The sequence below is a fragment of the Kryptolebias marmoratus genome, linkage group LG2, assembly GCF_001649575.2.
Source record: "Kryptolebias marmoratus isolate JLee-2015 linkage group LG2, ASM164957v2, whole genome shotgun sequence".
In the NCBI taxonomy this organism is placed as follows: domain Eukaryota; kingdom Metazoa; phylum Chordata; class Actinopteri; order Cyprinodontiformes; family Rivulidae; genus Kryptolebias; species Kryptolebias marmoratus.
The window spans coordinates 4,374,603-4,401,967 of NC_051431.1; the positions used below are offsets into that span (position 1 = coordinate 4,374,603).

Sequence of the window (27,365 nt, forward strand, 5' to 3'; positions counted from 1 at the left end):
TTCTTTGTTTTTTTTTTCTTTAATAGTTTAATTGAAACCTTTAAACTTTTTTAACAATATTGCTTCAAGATTCACAAAACATGCTGTTTGTTCTGGCATCTTTTTTTTTATAAATATAAACATTTTACTGATTTTTTTTTTTTTCTTATTGTTGCTTTACTATATATACTTATTAGTGTTATTGTATTTTTGATCACAAGCAGCTTTTACTATCTCTGCTAAACATTAACCAAAAAACAACCAAACCAACCAACAAGCAGAAACTATAGCTCAGATCAGTTGAAGCATGTGACCGTTTAGATGAATTACAATGTTTGGAGCTGAAACCCCCCCGTGTGATGCTGTGTTGAGTGTTTAAAAGGTTTTTAGACTCCAGCTTGGAAAGGTTTTAGCAGGTTTTAGTCACGTTCAGAGTAATGTAGAGGGTTAGGCTTTGGCTGATGGCTGAGAGTTATCCAGCTTCTTTTTTTTAAAAAATGGAACAAATCAGAAAAACAATCAAATATTTCAGTCAGGATTTGTCGTGACAAATTCCAAAGATTTTTTTTTTTTTTTTTTTGCTTCCACCTTCAGAGTCGAGACAGTGTGTGATCCGTGAAGCAGTCTCTGTATGAACTGACTGTATAAGCTAATGAGATGATTTACGTATGTTTTAAGTGTTATTAAACACACCGGATTAGTTCTAGCTAAGAGATTCTTTTTCTATGGTTGTTTTGAGTGACTAACCCTGAGATGTTTTTTTTTAAAGATGAGCTTTCAGAACAGAGAAGCAGGTGATCCTTGAACAGCACTCGCATGTTTACATACTTTAAGAAACTCCGACAGCCGCAGTGGAGACAACACACTGATGAGCCTCTCATGATCGCGTTCTGATGTTTACGAGATGACTCCATCTTCACAGTAACCTTTGAATAACCCGCCTGCGAGGCCGCGCCCTCGGCCGAGGCCTCGCAGGATGTCACACACAGCCAAGAGTAAATTGGTAGCATTAACTTGATGGAACACAATACATTTATCTTAGATTTAGGAGACATGAACTTTTTTTTTTAATTATTATTATTATTATTATTATTTTTTGTGAGAAACTACGTGTTTAGTACAGATTTTTACTGATCATGAAACCACGTGTTAATGCAGAGGTTCTCAGCTGGGTTGGCTTCTGGACCCGGTCGGCTCGAATCGAGGAACATTTTCCAACTTTTTAAATTTATTGGTTGAGAAGAAGACGCAGTTTGAACCTGAAATAGTAGAGTAGAATACCACAGCCAACACACACACACAAGTTTAATTGTAAACCAAAATGACAAGCAGCTGGTGATGCCCTTCTACGCTCAATTAGCTGCATTTTAATTATAAACATTTACTTTTTTTAACAAGCTCAAGTACCTTCATGCACAAACTAAATAAAGTCTGTAGTTTCAAAAAGACTTGAAATGTAGCTTTAGTTGACGACCCACCAACTGAATCTAACAAACAGCAACTTATTAAAATGATTCAGACACTTATTCAAACATTAACTGTAAGCCTGACAACAATCAGACCCATGATTTGTTTTTGTTTTTGTTTTTGTTGCCCAGGTCCATGAGCCATCAGTTGAGAATCACTGTGTTAACAATGGTTTTAAGATAAAATGAACAGTGTTGGTGAGAAGAATGCAACTAAAAGAATTGGTACACCACAGTGCTTGCGTCGCACGGCTAGTTTTTTTTTTTTTTTTTTTTAATGCCTTGATGCATTTTTGTCACAAATCTGATTTGTATCCTTAGTGTGTAAATCGTCAGAGCGTTAGCTGTTGGCTCGTTGTAGCAGTAGAACTAATCACAAGTTAAAGGATTTTGTATTTAGAGATTTCTAAATGCACATAAAATGAATTTATACTCAGCATTGACTGTTCATTTTTGATAGATATGTGCATGTGTTTTAGAACAAAAAAAAAAATCTGTTACAATATACATTTCTTCATATGATACTTTGAAATTGGCCTGAAATAAAGTATATACTTTGTGGTAATTTTACTTGTGGTTTTATGTTTCTTTTAACCATTTTGACATAGTAATTTGCATTTGTTGATTTTTAGTTATAGATTTTTTTATTATTATTTCAGGAACCTAAAATTAATAATTTTTGATTTATTTGCATGTTTCATATGTGCATTGTGCTGAAGGGCATCATGCATGGTCCCTCTTTAGGCGGTATCTCACTGGGCTGTGGCTGCTGGACACTAAAACTTGAGAGCTCCTCCACTTTTGAGACCAGTTGGAGACACCTGCAACAATCCTGAGATGGGTTCAAGACACCCGCAATGATTCTGGGACTATTTTGAGACCAAATTTTTGAACATGTCCTAAATTCAAGCGTGACAAAATTATGAGTCTCTGCACCTTCAAGCGAAGGAGGTGAGAAATTTTCATTCACAAACAGTCGCAGAGCAGTCAGATACTACTTTTACTTTGAAGGCCATTTTCAAATTACCACTTAACTCCGTATGCATGTTTGATTGTGTGGAAAAAATAACCCGGAAGTACTAAAATTAGCCTGTAAGTTAACAGAGAGAATGGACCCAGCTGAGATAAAATCCAGGGAGCTTTTTGCTGTAAAGCATCTATGATAATTACCATCCTACACCTCCCTTCACATAACTGATTTAAAAAAATGAAAGCTGATAAAAGCTCATCTACAGTAAGGAACAAATTTTAAAAAATTAATCAATGTTTTAATTTTTTTTGTTGAGGTTCTGCTTATGTCCACATGTTGTTCGTGTTGTTCCTAAAAGTGGCTGCTAGAGGGCAGTGAATCTGACAGAGATTCAAAAATACCACCTTAATTAAACCGTTTGTTAAACCGCTGAGCTGTTGAATGAACACAGGTGCGTTTTTAACGTTTGAGCGCACATATGTAGCGCTTTGGCTGAAAGGTAAGCGACGTAATGACTTGTTGCAGTTTCCATTTCTTTTACGGCTCTTCACAGAGACTTTTTTGCCTGTTAGCTTGACGTAAAAGTTTGTTTAGGCTAAATCCAGCGAGGCTAAGTCGCTCAGGTAGAGGCAGGAGTTAAAATGGACGCCATTTATGAATCCTTATAAACGGTTACAATTAAAATACACAAACAGCACAGCTGGAAAAATCGCATTGTATCGTTTTCAGGATCAAAATGACATTAAAAAAAACTTGACGCAGTTACCTGATTGAACCACTGGAGGGCGCTGAATACGGTTACGTCACACTTCTCTCTTTATTCTCTCTAAGAAGCTGGTGGCTGAGGTGCAGCTCAGATTTTGGACTCTAGGAGTTGTGGGTCTTGCAAATTTACGGTGGTCATCAGGTTTTATTTTTAAATAAAACTTTATTGAACAAATAAGATCTAGACAGAACAAATAACTGCACAGAAATAATATTTGAAAGAAGAATGTTTGGGGTTAAGCATGAATGTGAGGAAAATGTAGTATTAATTATTTTTACATAGCCAAACAAAAGAAGGCTTGTTTCTCCATTTTGAAGCAATTAATATGATTTGTACCCATAATTACATAAACTGCATCAAAATATGACAGGTTCAGATGATCCATGCAGAATCAAGTTTAAAGATGGGTTTATTATTAATCTTGACTACTTCTAGTATCCAGCCACAAATCTTTATGAGAGAAAAACAGATGTAAAAGTCCTGAATATAAAAGCTAATTCTAAAAATTTTGGCCACTGTGTGAACCACGTGGATGGAATAAAAAAAGTGTTTCTTTTATATTAGTGTTGTGTATTTTACCCATGATTTCAGGCTTCAGCTTCAGACACTTGTCCAGCCAGTTTTGTCACTTCATTAATAAACGTTTTGCTGCTCTTCTTGTCTCTCAAATGACAACGAGATGATCTTTATTTGGCCGGTTTTCTGTGTGCGATATTAAACCTGTAGTAGTTTAACTCCACCTTGGGAATCGATGCAGTAAATGTAACTCGTGTCTACGTTAGTTCAGAAATAAGAGAATTGTGATTTTGACTTAAACTCTCCTCTTTGCCTTTTTATACTTGAAATTTTAAAAACTGGAAAGCCATCACTTTCTTTCAGGAAAGGAATAAAGGGACTTGGTGGTTTTAAATAACTTTATATTTGCTTTAATGCCTCTTAACTATGTTTAATAATGAATAAATTGAAATGTTTATATGCATTCAGTCTTTTTAATCATAATGTAAGCCGGAAACTTTTTTTAAACAAGTTCCACCTGTAAAATACTAAGCTGTTGGCAGGTATTAAAAGTACTAGTACAGGCCTATGAGCTTATATTATGTTTGACATAAATGACCAAACCTGCAAACCCCTGCCCACATTCTGGCTGAAGGGTGCAGTCTTGGCTCTTCCTCTGCCCCACAACATCTGAACACATTTTTGAGATACCCTGAGTCATGTTTACTTGCTGTGTTTTCTTATGTTTTGTTACTAATAGAGACCTAACAGGTGCTGCTGATGTAGCCATGTGCATATTAGTTACCATCATTCACTTCTGTTTTTACTGCTGTTCTTTTAAAACTTGTGTTTTAGAGCCAGGATCATAATGAGACGGAACCCATGTGCTGTTGGACATCTTTTACTTCACAGTTAAGCTTATAACGGTTAATTAGCTCGTTATTTATCTTAAGATTTCCACCACGAGTTTGAGAACCATGGTGATAAGTTAGAAGGAGGATGTCTGGATTTTAAAACGTAGTCAGTGTTAAACTGTCATTAAGTAAAACCTTTGCATAATCTGGAAATTTCATAAAGAAAAGCAAACAAATCAACACTTTATTCAAATAAATTTTATTAATTACATGTAACATAATGTCTAATTACTATTCCAAATATTATTAAATATCACAGGAGGAAAAATAAATGGTTACATTATTTCAGATGCTTTAAAATCTACCACAGGTGAGAATGTTTGAACAGTAAGGAGGAAACGTGGTGTGTGGTGGCGAAACTTCAGGGGGTAAATACTGCGTCGTGCTAAACTGTGGATGAAAAAACTCAACGGAAGATGTCTTTATGCGATTGTTTTGTTTTCACAGTGTGAGTTTTGTATTTTATTCCACGACAACACTAAAGCATGAAATACAATCTACAAAAAAAGAAAAAAAAATGGTGACAAGAATGTTTCTTGGAGAATACACAAGGAACAAATATGCAAGTACTGAAAACAAAACAAAATCGTTTCACAGTAAATACAATACGAAACAATTCAGTATACATGGATAACAAATAATTTGAGTTTATAAAATTTCATTTGAACAGTACTTAGAAATTTTATTCATTTTACATTACATACCTGGACTCTACAATTTGAGCTGCAGGTCATTTTTTTTTGTAATCTCTAATCCAAATTTATGAGTGACTACCCAGAATCTCATCCAGATTAATGTCTTTCATCCAGTCGTCATTCCCAGAGCCAGACTTCAGTAGAGAGTCAATGAAGTCTGAGTCTGCATTGATACCTGGGACGGTGTTGTCTCCCTCAGGGAGGAAGTCAAAGGTCAGACGGTTGGATCTATTGTTCTGGTAGCTGCTGGAGCTGGGACTGGCATCTGTAAAATTACCTGCTGGCACTCTCTGTTCAGGAGAGGCCTGGTTCAGGTTTCTCATCGGTGATGGACAGCCCATCATGGCCTGGCTGGGCCTCGGTCCCATGTCTCCTATTGAAGGGTTCAGAGGGAGCATCCCGATCTCCGGTGCTACCTGATTGGGTGGGCTGATATGCCTGGGTTGGTAAGGATGGTTGGGCATGTCTTGCACACCCTGCGACTGTAGTGGGTTTGGTAGACGCCTTACACAGAGTCCAGTTGTCATTTGCTTGTTGGCCGAACCCCAGCCCATGCCGACATTTGTCATTGAGCCTCCCAGACCCTGTACTGCCACCCCAGAGGAATGCAAGTCAGCTGTCGCTCTCTGGTGTTGGACACCTGCTACATTGTTCATCCCAAAAGACTTTCCTTGGGTGTTTGGCCCCAGGAACCTCGGTTTATTTTGGTTCAGTTCGATACGATTGCGACAGTTTTGCTGCTGAAACTGTCCAATACAAGAACTGGTGTGGCAGTCTGTCCTGATACCAAATCTGCGATCTGACGGTAAAGGGTTTATCTTTGAAGCCGAGCCACTCGACAGCTGGCAAGAAATGGACTGCAGACTATTCTCAGGACCACTGCTGGGAGGCTGGGAGGAGTTTTGACCTAAAAAAGAAAATCAAGCAAACCTGGGTTACTAATGCTGTTACTTGTGAGGACTTAAAGTAATACTGTACATTTGTAAAGTAAAATCCAGTACCTGTGAAGATGGTTCCTTGTGGAACTCCCACCAGGCTTCTCGACTGCTTATATTCTGGTGGTGGTCTTGTAAGATGTCGACTAAACTGATCATGTGGGTTGTCTTTGTCCTGAAAGGAGAAGGCAGAGTTATGAGTGCCGATTTGATCGTTTATTAATTTGAAGATTTAGATATGAGCTACACATGGAGCTTACTGTATTGTTGATTGTGTGCTGCTGCTGGTTAACCTGTCTCTGCATGGCCTGGCTTTTGGCCGGGCCTTTCTGCTGGTTGCTGTGTGCGGAGGGCTGTGGTTGAGCTTGAACTGGCATGACTCCTAGGTTTCCATTAGTGGGCAGCCTTGTGCCAGCAGGAGCACCCTTTCGAAGAAGAAACAAGATGTTTTACAATAATATCATCATTGCCACAACCCTGCTTTTGAATAGCTTTTACTTCCTAAACTTTATCAAGAACCTGGAGAGGTGTCGTGAAACATAAAAGCAAAATGATGTAAGTGCTGTGGTTGACCACTAGAGGGCAAAACTCTACAAGAAATCCCATCTGTGTCAAAGATGCTATTCAGTCTGTAGAATGTGGTCAAGGCTACTCCCTCTGCAGATGAAAAAAGGAGACACGGAAAGAGGCTTTTTTTTGGGAAGGGGAGGGGGTACGGAGGGAGTGAGTCCTCCTCAAGGCCTGATTTTCCCTTGATAATTGTGTCTAAAGAGAGTGGAAAGAATCCCTGAGACAGCAGGAAATGTGTGCCGATGGGAAGTTAAGCTCCAACACTATGACTGCCTCCAATTTTTGGGCTCTTTTACTGATCACTGTGTTGTGTTTGGCAAGGAGACGTTCCATCCTCTGTAAATTCATTTGGCTCGTGACATTATTGCTGATTAATAGTAGTCAGCAAAACTGCGATTTAATTGAGACATCCGTACGTGTTGGAAGTCTTTTCCTCGCAGGCTTTTGCAGAAAGCTTTTAGCATCTCAGCTTTTTGACATGTTATATTTCCTTGCGCTGCATATTTTCGTAAGCTTTTTTTAGACAACCGTGCAGACCATTGACAGACTCCAAGTATAATTTGTCTCCTGTGGACACAAGGACACCCTCACAACGCTTTAGCTTCACGCAAGTCAAGCATTTGTCATGAAGGAGGTTAATGTGTTCTAAATACAAGTCAACACACTCTGTGTACACAGTGTCAGTTGTTGTGTTGACTTCAATGTTTTCCAGGATGAAAAGGATTAGAAAATCAACAATGAATTCATAAAGAGCTTTTAAAGAACAGATTTTGTGATTCCCACATAAAAAAACAGAGAAAAGCAGGTAAAGCAAATATACAGAGTCACGGGGTTAGATTGATTTAACCAAGGTATGGACTGTAAGAGCTGATGACCCTCACAGACAAACTTATTCCACCTTTGTTCGAAGCAAAAATCCAACACTTTGCTAGTAAAAGTGAGTAATTCTTTTATTCTGATGTGTCATAAAGTTGTTTTCTGTGCCCCCTTCCCTCGCCTTTCTTATTCTTCTCAAGCTTGCTGTAAATGAATACCACATGTGGCTCAGGCTGGAGAACGGGAAGAGAGAGATTTCGACTCCCATCATGCAGCAGTGCAGGCAGCTGACAGCGATCCAGGCCTAGCCTTGTCGGCTCTCACACTGCACTTCCTCCAGTCTGGTCTCAGGATGCTGTCCCTTGGGAGCGCCGAGGCATCTGGACTTGGCCACTGCTCCCTTTCCCAGCAAACAAGTCCTCCCTTCACAGTGACCTGTAAGCTCAACCCGGTGGGCCCGGCTCCTATCTTGACTGAAGGATGTGGTGCCACAAGATCATCAACTAATGTTTAGGATTCTTTATCTACTGCTTAGTTTTTTGTTGCTGCTGAAACCAAACAATCAGCTGATGGTTGATGGTAAATACATTAAAAGGAAAAAACTATAAAGTGCAACACACATCTGCACCAGATTCAAAGTACAAAAAAGGATACACACTTACCACATTTTTCAAACCAAGTAGAAGTACTTACATCAAAGTACTTGCCGATACAAGTACTGATAAAAATCATTACACTTCTAACAATTACTTTAAAGATGTGTTTGAAAACTTGTTTATTGGCGATTAGCAAATAACTTTATGGTGCATTAGAGCCACAAACTGGTAAGAAGTGTGGATCAGGACAGCCAACTAAAAAAAACAAAACTATGTAAATAAACCTTACAGCTGACGTTGTTTCTCTTTTAACACCTGACTGCTCAACGGAAAGGGGAATGTCACGCTGCATGGAGTGGTGACAGGTACTGTTGGACTGATACTCAATACTGGTAACAGTACAAAAAACCCATACTGTACTATAATTGTACATATTTGGGTATAGTGATGCTTTATGGTTTAAAGCTCTAGTATTGAAACAGAAATTGGGTTCAATGAAAGTTTACTACTGGATGAGCTCATTGCTGTTAAATGTCTAAATTTGATCTAATCTGGAGTGTATACTGGGACATACCAACTATATCAGCCCCGACTCACTGGGGAAGAATGTTTGACAGCTTGAGATTTAAATCAATACATGTGGCAAAGGTTTAGCTGAAATAAAAGCTATAAGTATAATGAAGAGACATTAAAAAAATGACCAAGCATTTTTTTTTAAAGGGTAAGTGAATCTGGTATGTTCTAGACAAACATTTGTGGGGGGGTTTTCCACATTTTCCCAGTTCTGGGTGTGCATGCTGGACATTTTAGCATTTAGGAAATACTTCGACAGCACATAATTTCCAGATCAATATCAGACAAAAAACAAAATCTAAATTCATGAATCAGACCTGATTTGTTTAGTTTGTCTTCACTGTTCTGTAACTCCCTAAAGTAACGTTTTCTTTCCTTGTCTGAAACAACTACTAATGCCAAATATACTAGATTTTTTTACCTCTAAATTAGCTCTGCCCACGATCTGCAGTAATTCCGGTTTCCAAATGCTTCCGTGTCCTCCATGAGAACAATTTAGAGTGAGTGATGTAAATTTCTGTGCAACCTCAAACTTGAAATGATTTTTAACTGAGGGTTTAATTTTAAACGTGGTTTGATCCAGGAGCTGATTAATAGGTTGTTTCAAGGTTTAAATAAGCATAAAAACTCACGTCCGGCTGTTTCAAAATAAAAAGCTTCACAGCTCTGGTCAGTGGGAGAAAACCCACTGTTAGTCGCTAGTGTTACACAGGGGATTAGGGCATTCTTTCAGGACCTTTATTTCTTTGGCATTAGTATTTCAGCTCGCTGTGGGAAGAGATTTCCCTCCTTTTTCTCCTCTCTGTGAGCCGTCCCTTCCTCATTAGCTGCATTTTTAACCCTGTCCCTACTGACTGCAGAAAACAAACACCATTATCTACATTTTTTTAAAAACAACTATGCTCTAAAATTATAAACTAGCTGTTGTTTATTTTGCATAAATTAAAAATATTCAGAATAACATCAGATTTCGAGCATGGTATTTGCATATACATTAGTTCCAAACAAAAAACACAGAAACAGAAGGTCTTTGGGGAAAACGTCCAACCAAACCATTAACCGGAACCAACTTGAGCACAGCTTTGTCTCCTCATTTTCTTTTTCAGGGCTTTTGGACTTGAGAAAGTTTTTTCTTGTTTAATTTAACAAAATACATTTAAACATTTTCAGTATTTGAAAAATGGAACTATTTGAATTTTTCTACACCTGCTTTATGTTATCACATGAGCAACATCTGTGGCAAACACCAATGTTGTTTGGATGAAAACAAAAAGTTTTTAATAAATTCTCAAATATCGTAAATGTGTAACAATACTTTATTTAGTATTTACTTGAACTGCTAGAAATTACTAGTATGAGTTGCTTTAGATGGCAAACATTTACTTTAGAAAACACAAAATAGCTATAAGTTAGTCAATATTACAGATATTTAGCTAAAAATGAGAGTTTTAGTAACAAAAACTGGTCCTGAAGTTGGACTCTGAGTATTAATTGATCACACAGGATCGGTTTAAAACTTTGTCATTAACTATTGGAATCAACTTTGTCTGTTACCAAAATATGTCATGAATCAATGAGATTCATTTTAATTCAACTTTCAGAAATTAATCTTTGCAACTGATTAACTTTTGGACTCAGTTCAATTCAAAATGGTCGCCGTAGCCAACTTTAGGAAACACAAACATGGCTGCAGCTCAGCCAGTTTTACAGATACGTGTGGAAGTAACGGAGCAACACACTGCGTAACATTTTTCCTTTAACTGTTGGAGTTAACCTTATTTGTCATTAACCACTGGGCAGGTGTTAGTGGCGCTTTCAGGAAGCTTCAATAAAATTGTGAATTTCACAGATATTGTGCTAAAATGTGGTAGTAGCTGGGAGTCAATTACAGCACATACTCAGATTGCAAATACTGTTTGACCAAAATGGCCATAACGTCCTCATTTTGCCACAAAAAGTGATTTTAATTTAAATCTCTGGCATGAAAGTGGCAGGTGATATGCATTCTTTCAAGAATTGCTAGGCCTTTATTGTGATCAGCTGTGAGGACATTAGGACTAGTCCTAACATTAAAGACACCTATAAGATTTTTGTCGAGTGAAAAGGTTGCTTGGAGATCTGTATCAGGATCTGTAATCCAGAATCATAACTGATAGAGCAAAATTCAAAGTGCTGATTAACTCACTCATCACTCCTGACTAGTTAAAATTGTTGCACGGTGTTAAATAGGCCTCCCATATTGGCCCAGTAAAGCATTTAGAGCTGTGTCAGCACAAGCAGAAGCAGTTGTAATTGCTGTTGTGGGTAAGATTAAAATGTCATAAAAGAGAAAGAGCTTGTCTGTATTTCTCACTGTTAGCTCTTGTTGTGCACAGGCTGCTGCATTTAAAAACCAGGTCAAACTCAGAATCCAGCCTCTGGCTGTTCTGACATGCCGGTAAAACAGCTCGCAAGTAGCTGGATGACTGAAATCCTACATCTTCGGATAACAAATTAACAAATTAACTTGTTTTCTGCTGTTTCAAACACAACTCCAGACATCTGCAGTGTCTTTTAGTGTACACCTGTTCCATGTGTCAACTAGACAATAGGTAAAGACATCTACAACAAAGGTTCTGACTTGTCGTAATCCAACATGCCAACATTCTGACATGACAAGTACAATTTAGGTTTAGAAACTCTAAAAGAGAAAAGTAGACATCATGAAACGTGAAGTAACGGATTTATCTAAAGCTAAGGTGATCATTTGTAAGAAATTGTTTAACAGTACAGCTGTTTTAGTTTAATCAGAGCGTGATGATGCGTTCGTCATTCTACCTTGTTTACTTTGATGTCTGTGTAACCCCCTCTTTTTCCCCCCTCTTTTTGCCCTCCCCCAGTCGCTCAAGCACTTCCCTTGATCTGCAGAGTTTCTGAGAGCTCTCTTGTGTGGCTCACATTATCATTTCACACAAAGGCAGCCACAGATAGTGTTGGTGCAAAAATGAAAGGGAGGACAGTCTAAATCTCCCCAATCATAACAAATCAGTGATTCAACCTCCGGCACCAGGCTAAGCAGATTACTGTCATTTTCCACCACTTGTCCCTTGTAGCTAACAACCTCCAATTAGTAAATCCCGCTGTGCATATCTGTGCCTTGACAGGGAGCCACCATGACAAGCAAAGAAATTAGAAGTCCTGCATGTTAATTTACCATGCTCTGGCAATGTGTGTCTTCGTCAAAAACCCTTTCAGGATGAATACACACTGAATGGACTCACAACAGCAAAGAGACAGACATCAGAAGGAACAAGTTCCAAACACGCAGGATCACATTCTTCCTGCAGACAGCAGGGCGGCTGCTAGAAGAAAACTGAGGAAACTAAGAGAGAAAGATAGGATAGGTAAGGCCTTGTCCACACAGAAACTAAGTCTTTCTAAAAAACAATCCTTTTATTTCTTCTGTCTTATAATTTCCTCATAAAACAGCACCATTTCTAGAAACATCTTCATCCACACGAAAACACCAAAAATGGCCCAAAATGCTGTAGTAACTATGCCAGGCCTGGATGTGGCGCTGTAGCGCTGCCACTAAAACAGAAAGCAATGCGTGGAACATGCACATAAAGCTCACACACTGGGTGCAAAATGTAAACACAATAATAATAAGAGGCCCTCAGGTTGTATTTTAGATTAAAGGTGGGGCTACGACATTGTTTTCAAAATGTTGCGAGTGGGGTTTCATGATTTTTTTTTTGTTTTTACTCTGGAACTCATTTTCAAAGAATACTATATTAGGGCTCCTTAAACATTGTTTCCTTGTGAATGCAAGGTAAGTAAACATATTCACAAAAAAATCTTCCAACGTGAACGAACCCTAAAGTGGCTTCTTTAGACTACGCTGTGCGCCGTCTTACTCCAACATCAGCAGGACAAAAATCTGAAGCTATTATTTTTATTTACTGAAGCACTACAAACTGTGGTTATTGTCATTAACTAACACAAAGATTATAAATTACTTTAACTGTTAATTGTTACAGGTATGTATTCATAAAGTCCCCTTGTAAATCTAAAGAACCATTTTGCTCCACAAAGGCAGATGTGAAAGGTGTCACATGAAGACAATCATTAAATGTTTACAGTTAGGTGGTACTATTAGTGTTGAAGTCATGAAGAGGACAGGACATCTGGACAGAACTCTTACCTGTGGCTGTTGAGACAGTCTGAAAGGCAGCCCTGCAGAAACAGACTTGGGTTGTAGACAAAGACCCCCTGATGTGGAGATCTGTTGGTTCTGGAAATGGAGAGCCGAATGTGTCTGATTCTGGCCCGGTGACGGTGACTGCTGCCGCTCCGTCTTGGTCACTGAGCTCGTCATGATGGACATCGGCTGAGTGGCAGAATGGGGCGCTTTAGGGCTGAAGTGTAATGTGGGCTTGGTGCCAAGACCTTTTAAGTCCAACTGATGGGAACCATTGTGGTCGTTTGACTTAAAGAGGCAGTTGCTGATGCCTTTACTATGAGACCCAATCCTGTGCTGGGTCAGTGGGGGTGGACTTGAGATCTTTACTTTGGGAAAGGTGCTGCTTGCAGGAGGCCAGCTGGTCATTCCCACATGTGGAGTTTGTTGGTGGTGATGGAGAAGAGAACTTGGCTGCTGCTGGTTTGCTGCCATCTGTTTAAGCTGCTGTGCGTGGGATATTTCTGGCCAGCATGGCATGACTCTGCTGTGTCCTGCCTGGGTATTAGTTTTTTGCGACGTGTTGGTGGAAGAGGTGCTGGTCAGGGTGAACGAGGGACCCGCCGAGGCTGGTCGAAGCTGTGCTGAGCCGTCATGATTCTGCCCAAAATCCTGTGAGTGCTCCGTTTTTATCTGCCTCTCCACCGGGGTACACAGATTAGCAGCTGCTCCTGCTGAGCTCGGGCGACCTAGATCTAAACCAAAGGTATCATCCTGCTTTAGCATCTTCTCAAACTCCAGATCATTGAGTGGAGGCACCGACTTTGTCAGTTCATCAAACAGATCCTGGAGCTCTGGATCAATCTGACCACCCCCTTCATCTTTGATGTCAAAAATCATCTCGGCATTTGAATGGCCACAAGACTGGATCTCCATCGGCTCTTTTTTCATTTCTTTCAGTGTCATGTTGAACATGTCTGACCCTGATATATGAGGCATTATGTAAGGCTTCCTCTGCATGCCAATGTTTGAGGCTCCTTGAAGAGAATTGGTTAAGCTGTGGTTGTAGTTCACGTGGTCCACTCCAGCAGTGTTTACACAGACACGTTTAAAGTCCGAACCACAGGAGAGGCCATTCTTCGGTACATGTCCTGATGCAGTCCCTTCAAACTTCCTGCGCAGAGATCCTTGAAGCTGCAAAATAACACATATAAGACATCAGTTATTAATCTTCACTTCAGTTTTCTTCAGACTTCCACTATAATAATAGTTCTGAAAACTACTATACTAAGTCACACAGAAGTAATAGGATCTACATGAATATAAATCCTAATTTATAATTCAGTAAAAGTTTGTCACAGATAGTGGAAATGTGACCAATTTGTGAAATTTGAAAAGAGGTTTTAATTAACAGACAATGAATTTATTGAAATTCTCTGCTCTGGCATACTAAATCATTCAGTTTGTATAAAATCAAAACGCACACGCAGAACTTTACAATTTTATTTAAACACTTGGAATTCAGTAATGAGGCCATGGAAATGTGTTTTGATAGATTGTAGTCTGAGCGCAGTGGATGGGATGAGAAAATAGTTAAGAATCTGATACAGTCGACGAACCACAGAGGGAAGAATAGCTTCTTTGTCTGTTTCCCTAATTTGCATACATTATGTGTTCCTCCATTGTGTTTCGTTAGATAGCAGAGTTCCTCCTTTGTGGCTGAGATTCTACTTAACATGCTGCTGGAGATATCTGATTTCCTTTTGTCCCATGTTCATGTCTTCATTTACGTATGAACGCGGTTAGGACTCACAAATCTTCTGTGAGACTCCACAAAACTAGAAATTAATGAGCGTGCTTTTCGTCATACAAAAACAATAAAACCATCTTCTTTTTTTCCCCCCTTGTTTTGGAGCTTGTGAGTCATTAACAAGAACCCGTTGAGAAACAAATAATGTATCTGGAGGCAATCTCACACTGTTGTATACACAAAAAATGGCTTATCTCGACATATTTTAATGTGGAGCCTGTATGGAAACAAAATGGGTCCGACTGTAGAGCAGGCTGAATACAGGAGAGCAGGATCAGTGTGTTGTCTGTTTCACTGTGGGAACAAATTTGAGTCATTTCCACCTGCTGGCAAATATTACATTAAGATGATTCATCGCTCAAGGATTGGAATGAAACCTGCACAGTCTGTATTACCTTCACTGCTATTACTTATGTTGTAGTTCAGAGGTAAATGAAGTCATTTTATTAACGGTTCGAACCTTTTTGCAGCTCACCCAGCCTCTTTTATTAAAGCTAATGTCAGCATGTTTCATTGTGTTGAATGTTGATGTGCTGATGTATTTCTTAATATTGTTTCTATACACCATTAGTGCATTTCACACGACTGATTACACAAGCAGAAATCCTGTTTTTTTTTGGTGCAGCAGAAAAATTAAGATCTGCTTTGGCTCGGTTTTATTGTTCACTCTTCAGATGGAGTAAAAAAAACACCTTAGAGCCAGTTTAAAGACTGTTGCACAGACGAAACTGCCAACTGCAATCCCCTTCCAATTAAAAACTGATATTCAGATAGAGACATCGGACTGTGCTGTTCTCTGTGCAGAAAAAAAGTTAGTTCAGTCAGGACCATTATAATAATTGAGGAGAAATTATAGTAACGGTTTATATTTGATGGTATGGCTTTCTCCTGGCCCCTCCCTGCCCTTCTACGTGCAAAGAGAACCGCCTGAGGCAGCGAAAGAACCGAGGCTACAGAACAGAGCAGCACCAACAACAAACATGACACGGATTAAACCGGACACCGTTTGAAAACAAGGACTTTGAGTGGAAGTGGGCTGCAAAGCATCTTGAAGATGAAGGCATCAGGCCCCAGTTTGGGAGCTCTCCTAAACTTTATGACTTTCAAATCACAGCTCATTCGGAAGCAAACTACAACTCTGACAGAAATTAAAAGTGGCAACCATTCTAATGAAATGGACTGTAATATGTTTAGCAGGTAGATGAAAAACATACGTCGTAGTTTCTATACTTGTTCAAACAGACCATATGTATTTTTGAACATTCTTAGAGGTGCAGTTATTTTAAATCAAAAATAGGAATCAAAAGTTAAACACAACAACAACAAAAAGCAGACTGATATTCCATTTATCTCACATTATCAGCTACTAGCATACCAAATTTTAGCTCAATATCTGTAAAATTTATGGTGGTATAGCCATTTTTGTGTAGGCTAAGGTTCATTAGCTGTGGTGGCCATCTTGGAATTGGTTGAGTCATAAATGTATTTCTAAGGATTACTTTCTGAGAGTTTCATTAAAATTCATCCAGTGGTTCATAAAATAATTTGCTATCATACAGATAAAACCATGCCATGAATTGTTGATGTTATTCTTAAGCAAAAATGTTGTTTATTGTGTAGTGCTTTAAGCATCTGCTGGGGATAATGCTCAGCTACTACCACACTAAACTTTAAGGTTAATATGTTAAATAAATGGGATAAGTTACAGCAGTTTTTGTGTTTTCTAGGGTTAGTTGACTGTGGCAGCCATCCTGAATTGGATAGAGTTCAAAAGGTAATCCATTGTAAACTATGTAGACTATAAAAGATTGTGTAAATTGATATGATGACTGCATATTTGATGAAAAGAATCACGTTTATCTACAGTATTAACTTTTACTGTGTTCGTGAAAATCCTCCACGTCATGGTAATTTTCCAGATGCAGATGGAAGCAGACACTTCGGTGTCTGAGGAAGACAGACAAGAGAGCCGCTCATGGTTCAAGGCCCTGTCTGTGAACACATCATGAATAATGGAAAGGGTTGTGCATGCGTTGCACAAGTCATTGTGGTACAGGTTTGTTTCACTCCTCTTTTAATGCCATTTAAAAATGGAGTCTAGTCAAAGGTGGGTTTCTATACACGGTACAACATGAGGATAAACTATCATGTCAGCTGAAGGTTAGATAGCTAACATTTGTATTTTAAATCCATCTGTTAGAGTTGAAAAAATACTATCCGTTTCAGGAAAAAGGACAGTCTTGTTCACACAACTCTCAGCTCTCTGAAGCAGTGGCCTCCTGCAGTAGCTGGCCTGAAATCCTCCCGACTGATCTCAAAGTGATCTGAAAATAGATTTTTTGATTAACATTTAATGAGCTCAGATGCTCTGAATCACTTTGAAAGTGACTCCTGCTACACCAGAGGCTTAAATGTACGTATGTATTATAACTGGACATGCTTCTTTTCTCTCTCACATTTAACTGCTTTAAGAAAGAAAAAACAACAAAATATGTAGTGTTGTTCTAAAGATTTTTACAGTTTTCTTTTCTTTTTTTTTTGGCACTGATGATGGAAGAAGAGTTTTCAGTTTTATTGTTGCCCTTACACCGTGGTGGTAAAGAACGTAACCTTGAGCACGTTAAAGAAGACAATCTATTCATGGGAGCTGGAAGGCTGGGTGATGAGCAGTGCAGTGATGCTGAGCGCTGTGGATGGGGCTCCGGGTGAGGCATCGCAGGGCCCTAACACCGGACCTCTTGGTACCATCTGTCAGTCCAGTGGCACAGCCTTCAGAGACAAACGTGCTTGAAGGCTAGAGGTTTACGAATGTTTGCAGGTTTTAAATCCTTGTTTGTTGCATTTGAGTGAAGCTCAACAAAAGGCTGAGCTCCCCAGCCTTTAATCTTTTCACCAGAACCCTGATACATGTTGCAACAGTCCCCCGAGACGGCGAGAGACCTCCCTCTCAGCATTCTGCGTGGAAAAAACATCTCAAAATAAAAGAACAAATACAACTATTGTGTTCCTAGGGAGACATAATATTTATGCAGGTCTGCAGGTTGCACATTGTTGCGTGAGGAAATTTTTTGGCTCATTTATTGCCAGAAAAGAAACTAGAGCCCCACAGACCGGTGCCAGTTATTGGCTATCATACAAAATTCATCTGCTTGGAGAAAAGTGCAAAGCTCGGTTAAATTATGAAATTTGTACTCGCCGTCTCAAGCTGAAAATCATGATACTAAAGCCCAAAAAACAAACCAGATAAGTTGAATTTTCTGAAAATCTTAAAAGCTTTGGCTAACATTGCAGGGCGCACATTTGCAAGGCAATATGGAACCTAATCGGGTCAAGGTGTTAAATTATCTGCAGTCAGTTTTATTCAGTATATACTGGAAAATAGAAATGTGTACTAATTATATTGTGTTTCACTGCAGGGCATCATCTTTGGCTTCTAACAGCACACACTAGAAAACCATTAGAGTCCAAATTAAAATTTAAACTAAAATCCTCTTATGTTGAGAAATGGAGCTGTACCTGTTTCAGTCAAACCTTGAAAATATATTGCAAGATGTCACACTCAGAGTATGCTGGAGATGACTCAGCTACTACCATGTCAAATTTTAGCTCAATGTCTGTAAAACTGAGTTACAGACATGTTTGCGTTGGCTAATGCCAATTAGATGTGGTGGCCATCTTGAATTGGACTCTGAAGGTTAATCAGTTGTACGGCCAATGATTACTTTCTAAGGATTTCATTAAAATCCATCCAGTGGTTCATGAGATGTTTTGGTAACAAACAGACACAGGAAAAACGTTCTTGTCATTAACAAATCTTATTGAAAAGATTAGTGCATGTGCCGTTACGTGGCACAGGGAAGAGTGAGCTTAAGTTCATGGCATGCTTCCCTAATAAGGCTGCTGTGTATTGGGACGAGGCTGCACGCTGCAGAGGTGGGCTACTTTTGGCTCATCAGCACTTTGCATCCCCACACTTCCTGACACAGTTGTATTAGATTGAGGCTGCCCTCCAGAGAGAAGGCAGCAGAGAAAGATGAACAGCAGCCGAAAGAAAGGGAGGATAAAAAAAAACCCTGTAAGGCAGCTTTGTGGCAGCCTCTGGGAAACAGTAAGAGATGATAAGAGCTCTTTTGAAGGCAAATCAACCGTTGTTTACTAAAGACAGTTCTTCTGCATTCCATCAGGAGACTTGCTATTTAAAAAAATGCAGCATGTACATTTAAAATCATGTTGTTTTTAACCTAACCTTCACAGCTCTCTATTATCCAAAGATTAAAAGCCAGAAATTCAATCAGTCTAGGCTTTCCAATGACCATTATGACTATAAGAGCTATAGGAAGACAAAAGAAGCTTTTAAGAAATTAAAAGCCAAGGATTGAAGCAAAGATGTTGGGCTCAAAGTATGTCTTGGAAACAATGATCAACTACTGCAACACCAGATTTTAGCTCAATATCTGTAAAAACCAGCTGAGTTTGAGTTTTCCAAGATTAGCTGTGGCAGCCATCTTGACTTGGATCGACTCTAACAGTTAATCAGTTGTAGATCTATAACTGATTGTTACTTTCTGAAAGTTTCATTCAATTCTGTTCAGAGACACATGGAATATTTGGCTCATGGTAGACAAAACAGACAAAACATGCAATGTTGCTGAGTTTCAAATCCCTAATCATAACCATCTTGAACAATTTATTTCAAAAGAATCTTAGAATCATTTAAAAAACCTGATTATTCTTGTCCTCCCAAGGTAGGTTGAATCTCGTGCTGTGGGTTAGATTCTCCTGTCAGATACAATAATTAGACTATTGGCTGTGACTCTGTCGGGGCATGAAGGCAGCACCAGCCAGGCCTCACCACGGCAGACGTACCACAGGTCACCAACATCGCAGTGACAGCCTGTCACATCATATCACCCACGGTCATGTGGCTCACAGAGCTCCTGACACTGCTGTCGCCTCTCATCTACATGTCATTCTTAACCACAAAGACGTTTACTGAGGAGGGCCGAGGGCTCCCCGCAACCAGGAACAATCCCGCCGCAACACGCACCGACGGAGCTGCTCGGAAAAGGAATCCCGTCAACAAATTACGGAAAACCAGAAACTACAAGAAGCAAACTGATAAATCATTTTAAATTGAACTACTGCATCTTAACAGCACACTTTAGTCTTGCGGATTCTCTTGTAATAAATGCAAAAGTAAAGCAGGTAATAATAAGATATTTTGCTAACAGGATAGGCTCCCATAGTTAATGCCAAAGTTTTAAGCAAAGATGTCTTGCATTGTGTTGCACACGATATGTAAAATTAACTGAATGATAGGAATTTCAGTGTTTTCCATGTTGTCTATGGTGGCCATCTTGAACCGGGTTGACGACAAACGTTAACCACGTGTAGATTTCAAACCAATGGTTATTTTCTGACGGTTTCATTAAACTCCATCAACAGATTCATGAGTTTTTTCCCCTAATGTTACACACAAACAAACACGTGCACACACACAGACACAGGCACCATCATAATCACCCATCAGTGGTAACCGGTCATAAGTTCATACTGGTCTCCTGCCTCTCATCTTCATTATAGACAATGGAGCTGTTGAAAATCAAAGAGTTTAATGGAACGATACTACGAGCTTAAATTAACACCAGTTCAGCATCAGAGCCTGGAACCCCCTTGAGCCATATTTTTAGGGCTCCATGCTGAGCACCAAAAATGAAAGAACATGAAGTATCTATCATAATGTTTCTTTTTTAGTTGGTATACTGAACTCCGTCTGACTGCAGGAGGTAAGAAACAGTTTGTGTAAAAAGACTCACGTTAGTCTGAACATTAAAGGATTCTGAACAGCCGAGGCTTGAACCAGCTAAAACTGATTTATTTCTCACTCTGGGGTCAGCAGAGACAAGTTGTTAACGTGGCACTATTATATCATCAGCTTTTAACAACTAAATCAAATAACATTTTCAAAAATCAGCAGCAAAGCAACATTAGCTTCATTTGTCGTCGCCTGCTTTTATGCTCAGTGCTGTTGTCTGTGGTCACATATTCCTGCTGAGCTCCACAACTTTTTCATTCTTTTTACAAATACTACTCTGCTGCAGCTGAAATGTCACTGTGAGTACGAGTGAACAAAATGAATAAATGTGAAAGCAGGTCAGCTACAATCAGCTAAAAACATTGTTTTTAATATTTTCAAGAGATGTGAATTTGGTTGATCAAACCTTTTTGGATTTTCTTTTTCCTCATAAATTATTGTTCTTACACTGTTACACTGTTTTCATGTAATACTTACATTTTTGAGATGACGAAACAACCTTGTAAGGATGTAAAGCAACTAAAATAAAAAAAATAAGTTTTAAAAATTCTTGAAGCTATAATTTGTATTACAGCAGAGGTTGTCTAAAATAATAAAAATAATGACATCTGGACTTTTCAGGATGTAATGAATAACATACTGTCTTCTGAGCAGATTTTCTTTGGTTCAACTATCACATTACAGAAGAATGGAACAATTGGCGAGGGAAGCAGACATAAACAAGGCTTTATTTCTTCTGAAAAGTGATGAGGTTAAAAGCAATTGTCTAATGAATATCATACCTTTAGTATGTGATAGTGTAACCAAAAAATATCTTACAAAGATACCTAAAAATAATATGGACAGATTTGTTGGTACCCTTACAAAGACTATTAATCCTTACATTATAGTCGTGTTTTAAAGTGTTTGACCTTATTTAGTATCACAGATTCCTTCAAGCTTGTCATCATTCAGCCTATTTAAGGTGAACAAGCAGCCACTGGGTAGTTTGGGGTGGTAATATGGAGCAGAGAAAACAAAGGTTAGAGGTGTCCGAGGAGCTCAGGCTGTTCCTCTGACCACAGCTGCCAGTATTATTAAAATATATAGGGTTCATGGGACTGTAGCCAACCTCCCAGGACGTGGACTCAAAAGGAAATGCAACCACAGGTTGAGCAGGCAGATAGTACAAATGGTAGAAAAAAGGAGCCAAGGAAACGATTCAAAACCATTCAAGCTGAACTCCAAGTCAAGGTTCATCACTTTCTGATTGCGCTATATATGCATGATTAATCCTGAAGTGGTCCATGGAAGAAGACCCAGGAGGGCTCAACTACTGACAGGAAAACACAAAAAAGACAGACTGACAAGCCCCAAAGTTTCTGGGAGACATTTCTAGGACTGATTAGACAAAACTGGAGCTTTTTGGCTTTAATCACATCCATTAGGGTACCAAAAACTTTATCCACATTTATTTTTTGCTTCCCTACATATCTTTTGCTGAACAGGTAGAAGCCCCTCCTAGAACATTTGTACCCTTAAAAGGCCATCTCTACACAACCACGAGAACCTTTTTTCCAGCAACTGTCCAGCACAGGACCTGCCTCCGGTTGTGCCACAGGAAAAAGCACATAAGTAGCACATAAGTGGAACAAGTTGCCTTCCTGTTTTCAAAGACGATCTCTGTGGCATGCAGAACAGTTTCCTGCTCACTGGGCTCGGTTCACCATCTCAAACATCTGGCTGCTCTTCAGCGTGCAGCTGCAGCACAATGAGAGCCAGCACTGCCCCAATCCTGGGCGGTTCCAGTCATTACTCCGACCACAACAAAGAAAACACATCGGGTAGCTTTATTAGCTGAAGCCAGGCATGACAACAATGTGCATTATTCAAATTCTGGAGTAAGTCCTGATTAGATCATTTGTACCAAGTTTTTACAGATTTTGTCCTGTTTACGTTCTTTTACTCCACTATTTGGATTAGGAATTCCTTGATGCTCCATTTGAAGTGCAGTGACTGCAGTTCCTAAACAGGAAACAATATTTGTCAATATCTGATGTGGCCCCAGCAAAGTGCTCTTCAGCAGCGTTGCTGTGGCAATTTCCTAGAGAAACAAGGATCCATTTTATATCCCGTGGGAAACCTGGGCTGAGTGGTTAATGCTGTGCTAATGCTGCTTCACTCAGCCAGGTCTTCATAAGCCTCATGCTTTTAGAGAGGGGGTGAGGGAACACATTTAGTGTTTTAAACCGCTTCAATGGAGAAGGCTTTGAAAAATCTACTATTTGAAAAAGGATACTTGTTGAGTTTTGCCGTCCCTCTCAGCTTTCACTTCACACACATGCAGCCAAACTAATCTGCACTCACGCTCTGAAACAATCCTCTGCCGGTTCGGTGTGGAAAAGGGACGAACTGCAGCTAGGAAGTCAAGAGAAAAAGAAACGAGCGGGAAGCTTTATTTAACTCTGAATTGTCCATATGTGTGAGTGAGATCATGAATGGTTGTCTCTGTGTGTCCCTGTGGTGGACCTGCGACCTGTCCCGGGTGCACCCCACCTCTCACACAGGCACTCGCTCCCCTGCGACCCGGAAAGGAAAAAAAAGCGGGTAAAGAAAATGGATGATGGAAGCTTTGTTTGACTCCCACTCCTATCAGTCCTGACATTCCAAATAAGGTCTGAGCAGCCCGGCGCTGGTGGAAATGGACACAGAAAGCACTGCAGAGCTCACCGACTCCAACCAAGGAAAAACCGTAAGAGGGGGGGGGGAATGCATCAGGGAAGCACTGTGCAGAAAATATGTGACCTCTCTATAAATTTATCATCAGCTTGACATTTCCCAGAACTACAAAAACAAAATATCACGACACTCACTTGTATATCTCAGATGTACAAAAAAGCTGATTTAGTTTCAGCTGAAGTCTCTAGTCCTTCTTTTGTTGTTCTGCTACTCCTGTAAGTATTAGCACACAGCTTTCCCGAGTTTATATGTCAGTACACAGCTACTCTTTCTGTCAGAGGGCTGTTTTTATTGCATATTCACAAAACAAGTAGTATTTTTAGGCAGTTAGTTCAACAAGCTGTACCAAATCTGTGTTCCGGAAAACTAAGAATGATTATGGAGCCTGTGCAGCTTAAAGCCACAATATAGTTGTTGTTTTGTTTGTTTTTGTTTACATTCACCTATTTCTTTCCCTTTTTTGTCAGTTATGCTTCACAGCTACTTGGTTAAAGTTAGGCAAAACAGACTAGACTTCTGACAGTTTTGGACTTGATGTTAGAAATTAAAACCTGTAAGGATAGGTAATGCATTCTTTCACAATGTTTTTTTTTTTTTCCCTTGGAACCATTTTCTTTGTTGCCTAGGTTCCAAATCGAGATGAGAATTTACGATGTGAACCAGCCAGCCCAGCAGGTACCAACTGGCTCATATGGATAGATTCTGCCCAGAGAACACCAATACGTCAGTCACAATAACAACAGATCAGCTATTTTTTCATACTGTTAAACTAGTAAAAAAAAAAAACAAATCTATGGGAACCAGCTGGGTTACAAATGAATAATGATTGTAAAGGACAATTTTACACATTAAGGACACTAAAGTGAAATCAATAAATTAATAAACATTATGTTATTGTAATTCTGAAACCCAAGCATACTGCATCTGGTATCAAAATCTTAAAAACTGCAAAATGAACAAATGAGTCAGAAGTTTAAGAAAGTGACTGATTGCTTTTCTGCTGCTACATTTACAAACACAGCGATATTCCAAACACTAATATTATCACCTCCACCAAGGAGGTTCTGTTTTCAGTAGTGTTGCTTTGTTTGTTTGTTTAATAAGAATACTTATTTAGTCACCCCTTGATCTTTTTCTACATTTTGTCACGTTACAACCAAGAACGTCATTGTATTTTACTAGGATTTTATCTGATAGACCAAGTGTAAAGAAAAGGATGCACAGTTTTCAATTTGTTTTTACAAATTAAATCTGAAAAGTGTTGCCTGAGCCAGTACTTTGTAGATTCACCTTTCACTGCAATTCCAGCTGCAAACCTTTTGGGGTATGCCTTTAGCAGGTCATACAATTGCCTTATTATTTTTTTTTCTTTTAAAAATAGTTTAAGCTCAGTCAGATTGGATGGGGATGGATCCTGCCACAGTTTGGTTTTGGGTCTGGACTTTGACTTGGCCTTCCTAACACTGTTTGGATGCTTCAGGTGAACCTCAGCCCCCGTCTCAAGTCTTTTGAAGCCTCTAACAGGTTTTTTTTTTTTTGAACTGCCCAGTATTTAGCTTCATCCATCTTCTCATCAACTCTGACCACCTTACCTGTCCCTGCTGAAAAAAAGCATCCCCATAGCATAATGCTGCCACCACTATGTTGCACAGTGGGATGGTGTGTTCAGGGTGATGTGCAGTGGTTTTATATCTAAGCCGAGCACTTTCCGAACACTTTTCATGTTTGGTGTGTCCCTACATGGCTTGTGGCAAACTGCAAACAGGATTTCTTATGGCTTTCTTTCTTCCTGCCACTCCTCCATAAAGGCCAGATTTGCAGAATGCATGACTAACAGATGTCCTGAAGCCAAACTCTCCCACCTGAGCTGTGGATCTCTGCAGCTTCTTCATTGAAACCATGGACTTCTTGGATTAATGCTCTGCTTGCCTGGCCTGTCAGTTCAGTCGTGCCGTACTCTTTCCATTTTCAGATGATGGACTGAACAGTCCTCTGTGAGACCTTGTTTTATAACCTAACCCTGCTTTAAACTTAACAACTTTCTCCCTCACCTGTATGGTGTGTTCCTTGGTCTTCTTGATGCTGTTTGATCACTAACATTCTGTAACAAACCTCTGAGACCTTCATAGAATAGCAGTACTTATAAAGAAGTTAAATTACACACCGGTGGACTATTTACTAATTATAGAGAGCTAATTATAGTTTCTGAAGGCAACTGGCTGCACTAGATTTTCACGTGTCATAAAGCAGTTGACAAAATTAATGTAAATCTCAAAATGCTGTGCAAACTTTGGCAGTACATTGTGCTATTAATGTGTACGCATCTGAGGCAGGAATATGTCCAACAGCTTAAATCCATTATTAATTACTATGAATGTAACTACAATTCATTTAATTATAAAAATATTGAGCATCCAAACAAACCCTGTGCATAAAAAAACCCTTTGGTAAATGTTTTACATATAGTTTCCCTGCAAGCGCCAGGTTCTGCTAGAGACAGAATTTACAACTGAAACAGATGTCAGCCTAAAAACAGCAAGTTACTGTGTGAACTCATTACAAATGGAGGAGAAAGCACAATCAGCTCAAGAAGTAATTCCTAGAAAAACAAGGTGTTAAAAGCCAACAGTACAGTTGATATTAAATTGAAATTGCTATAAGGTCAGGTACAAGACACCAAATGAATATGCACAAATTTGTGGATGAAGTTCATTTTACAAAGATTTTGGGATTTAATCTTGCAAAAAAAAAGATTTTTCAGCTGTTTATGATGACCAAAGAGAAAGGTCAGTGTGCCTTCAAACACTTTTTCCTTGTAAAGTTGCCTAAATCTCCTTTCTGCAGAACCTTGCACATACTACACTCAATCCAGCCTGAAGTGGGTCCTATCAAAGTGACAAGGTTCAGGGTAGCAGCAGAGCGTCTATCTCTGAGCAAGTTTCTGCACGCACGCTGCTCTGCTGTGTGTCTGCTGGGCCTTGTAAACTAATGCTTTAGGTCTTTTTACATGTTGCAGCTGGTGAGAGAGACACACAGAGCGTGCTCGCAGGTAATTTGTTCGAGTGGAAAAAAACAACTTTCCCATGAAGTGATCGCTGGGTTTCATACAAAGTTAGGGCAGGGCAAGGCAGCAGTTATTTCAGACTGATTAGGCAGATTTACACAGACAAAGTCAACTACAGGGGAACAGAAAAACAAAACTCCACACCGTCATTTCTTATATGATCCCAAAAATTATTTGTAGAATTTGAAAAACAGATCAATTGTAACAGAAAAATAGACAAAAGGTCATTTTGTTTAAAAATATATCCTGTCGTGATTTAGAAGCTACTGAATGAGTTGTGCCAAACTAAACCAAAGCTAAAAAGAAACATCTTCACATTCATATTATAATAAAAAGAATCCTATTCTGATGGGAGCTCTTGAAAGATGCTTCAATTTGTCTGATACAGATAAAAATTACATAAAGCATATGCTTTGCTCTTTGTAGCCACCAAAATTCAGAACATCTGAAATGACAAACCTCTCCTGCAACACTCAGAACAGGAAAGAAGGAATGTTTTTTAGAAGAAAAGTAATCCATCCTTCCCGTGGACTTCCACAGATTTGTTAAATAAAAGCGCAGCCACTGAAGCTGCACTCCTTAAGTGAAGCGCTCTTTGCCTCCTAACCATGGGTCAAACCACAGCGAGCTCTGATATTCATTACATCTAAAACATTAATGACTTCCCCAGTCAAGTACTGTTTGAGCAATAATACTTTGACAAATAACAAAGATTTGCATAAACAAAATTATAATTTTAACGTCATAGTAAAAGACAACCAAAAAGTACCGGTCTTTCACTTTCTAAAACTTTTCAGTGTGATTGTAACATTTAACAAATGTTAAAATATCCTATAGAAAAAAAACGGATCAAATACTTTGCAGCATTTAGCAACAACTTATCTTCTGCATTATTAGCATTTACTGTCACCAAAATCAAACCGTTATCTTCCCTAACAGAATAAAGTTTGTTGGCAGATCTGTTTGCATTGTTTATTAAAGCACATTCATGGTTTGTAAACATTTGTGTAAAGCATCAGATAGT

General features: G+C 39.1%; 1 protein-coding gene across 1 annotated transcript in view; it reads right to left on the reverse strand.

The window, feature by feature from the left end:
• Positions 1-4,770: 4,770 nt before the first annotated feature.
• Positions 4,771-27,365, reverse strand: part of zmp:0000001236 (mastermind-like protein 2) — a 46,852-nt gene continuing 24,257 nt past the window's right edge. Inside the window, exons 2-5 of the mRNA XM_037979806.1 lie at positions 12,959-14,128; positions 6,481-6,645; positions 6,287-6,395; positions 4,771-6,192 (exon numbers count right to left, since the gene is read on the reverse strand). Coding sequence (XP_037835734.1) covers positions 5,351-6,192; positions 6,287-6,395; positions 6,481-6,645; positions 12,959-14,128 — 2,286 coding nt within the window. The 3' untranslated portion in view covers positions 4,771-5,350. The remainder of the gene's footprint in view (positions 6,193-6,286; positions 6,396-6,480; positions 6,646-12,958; positions 14,129-27,365) is intronic.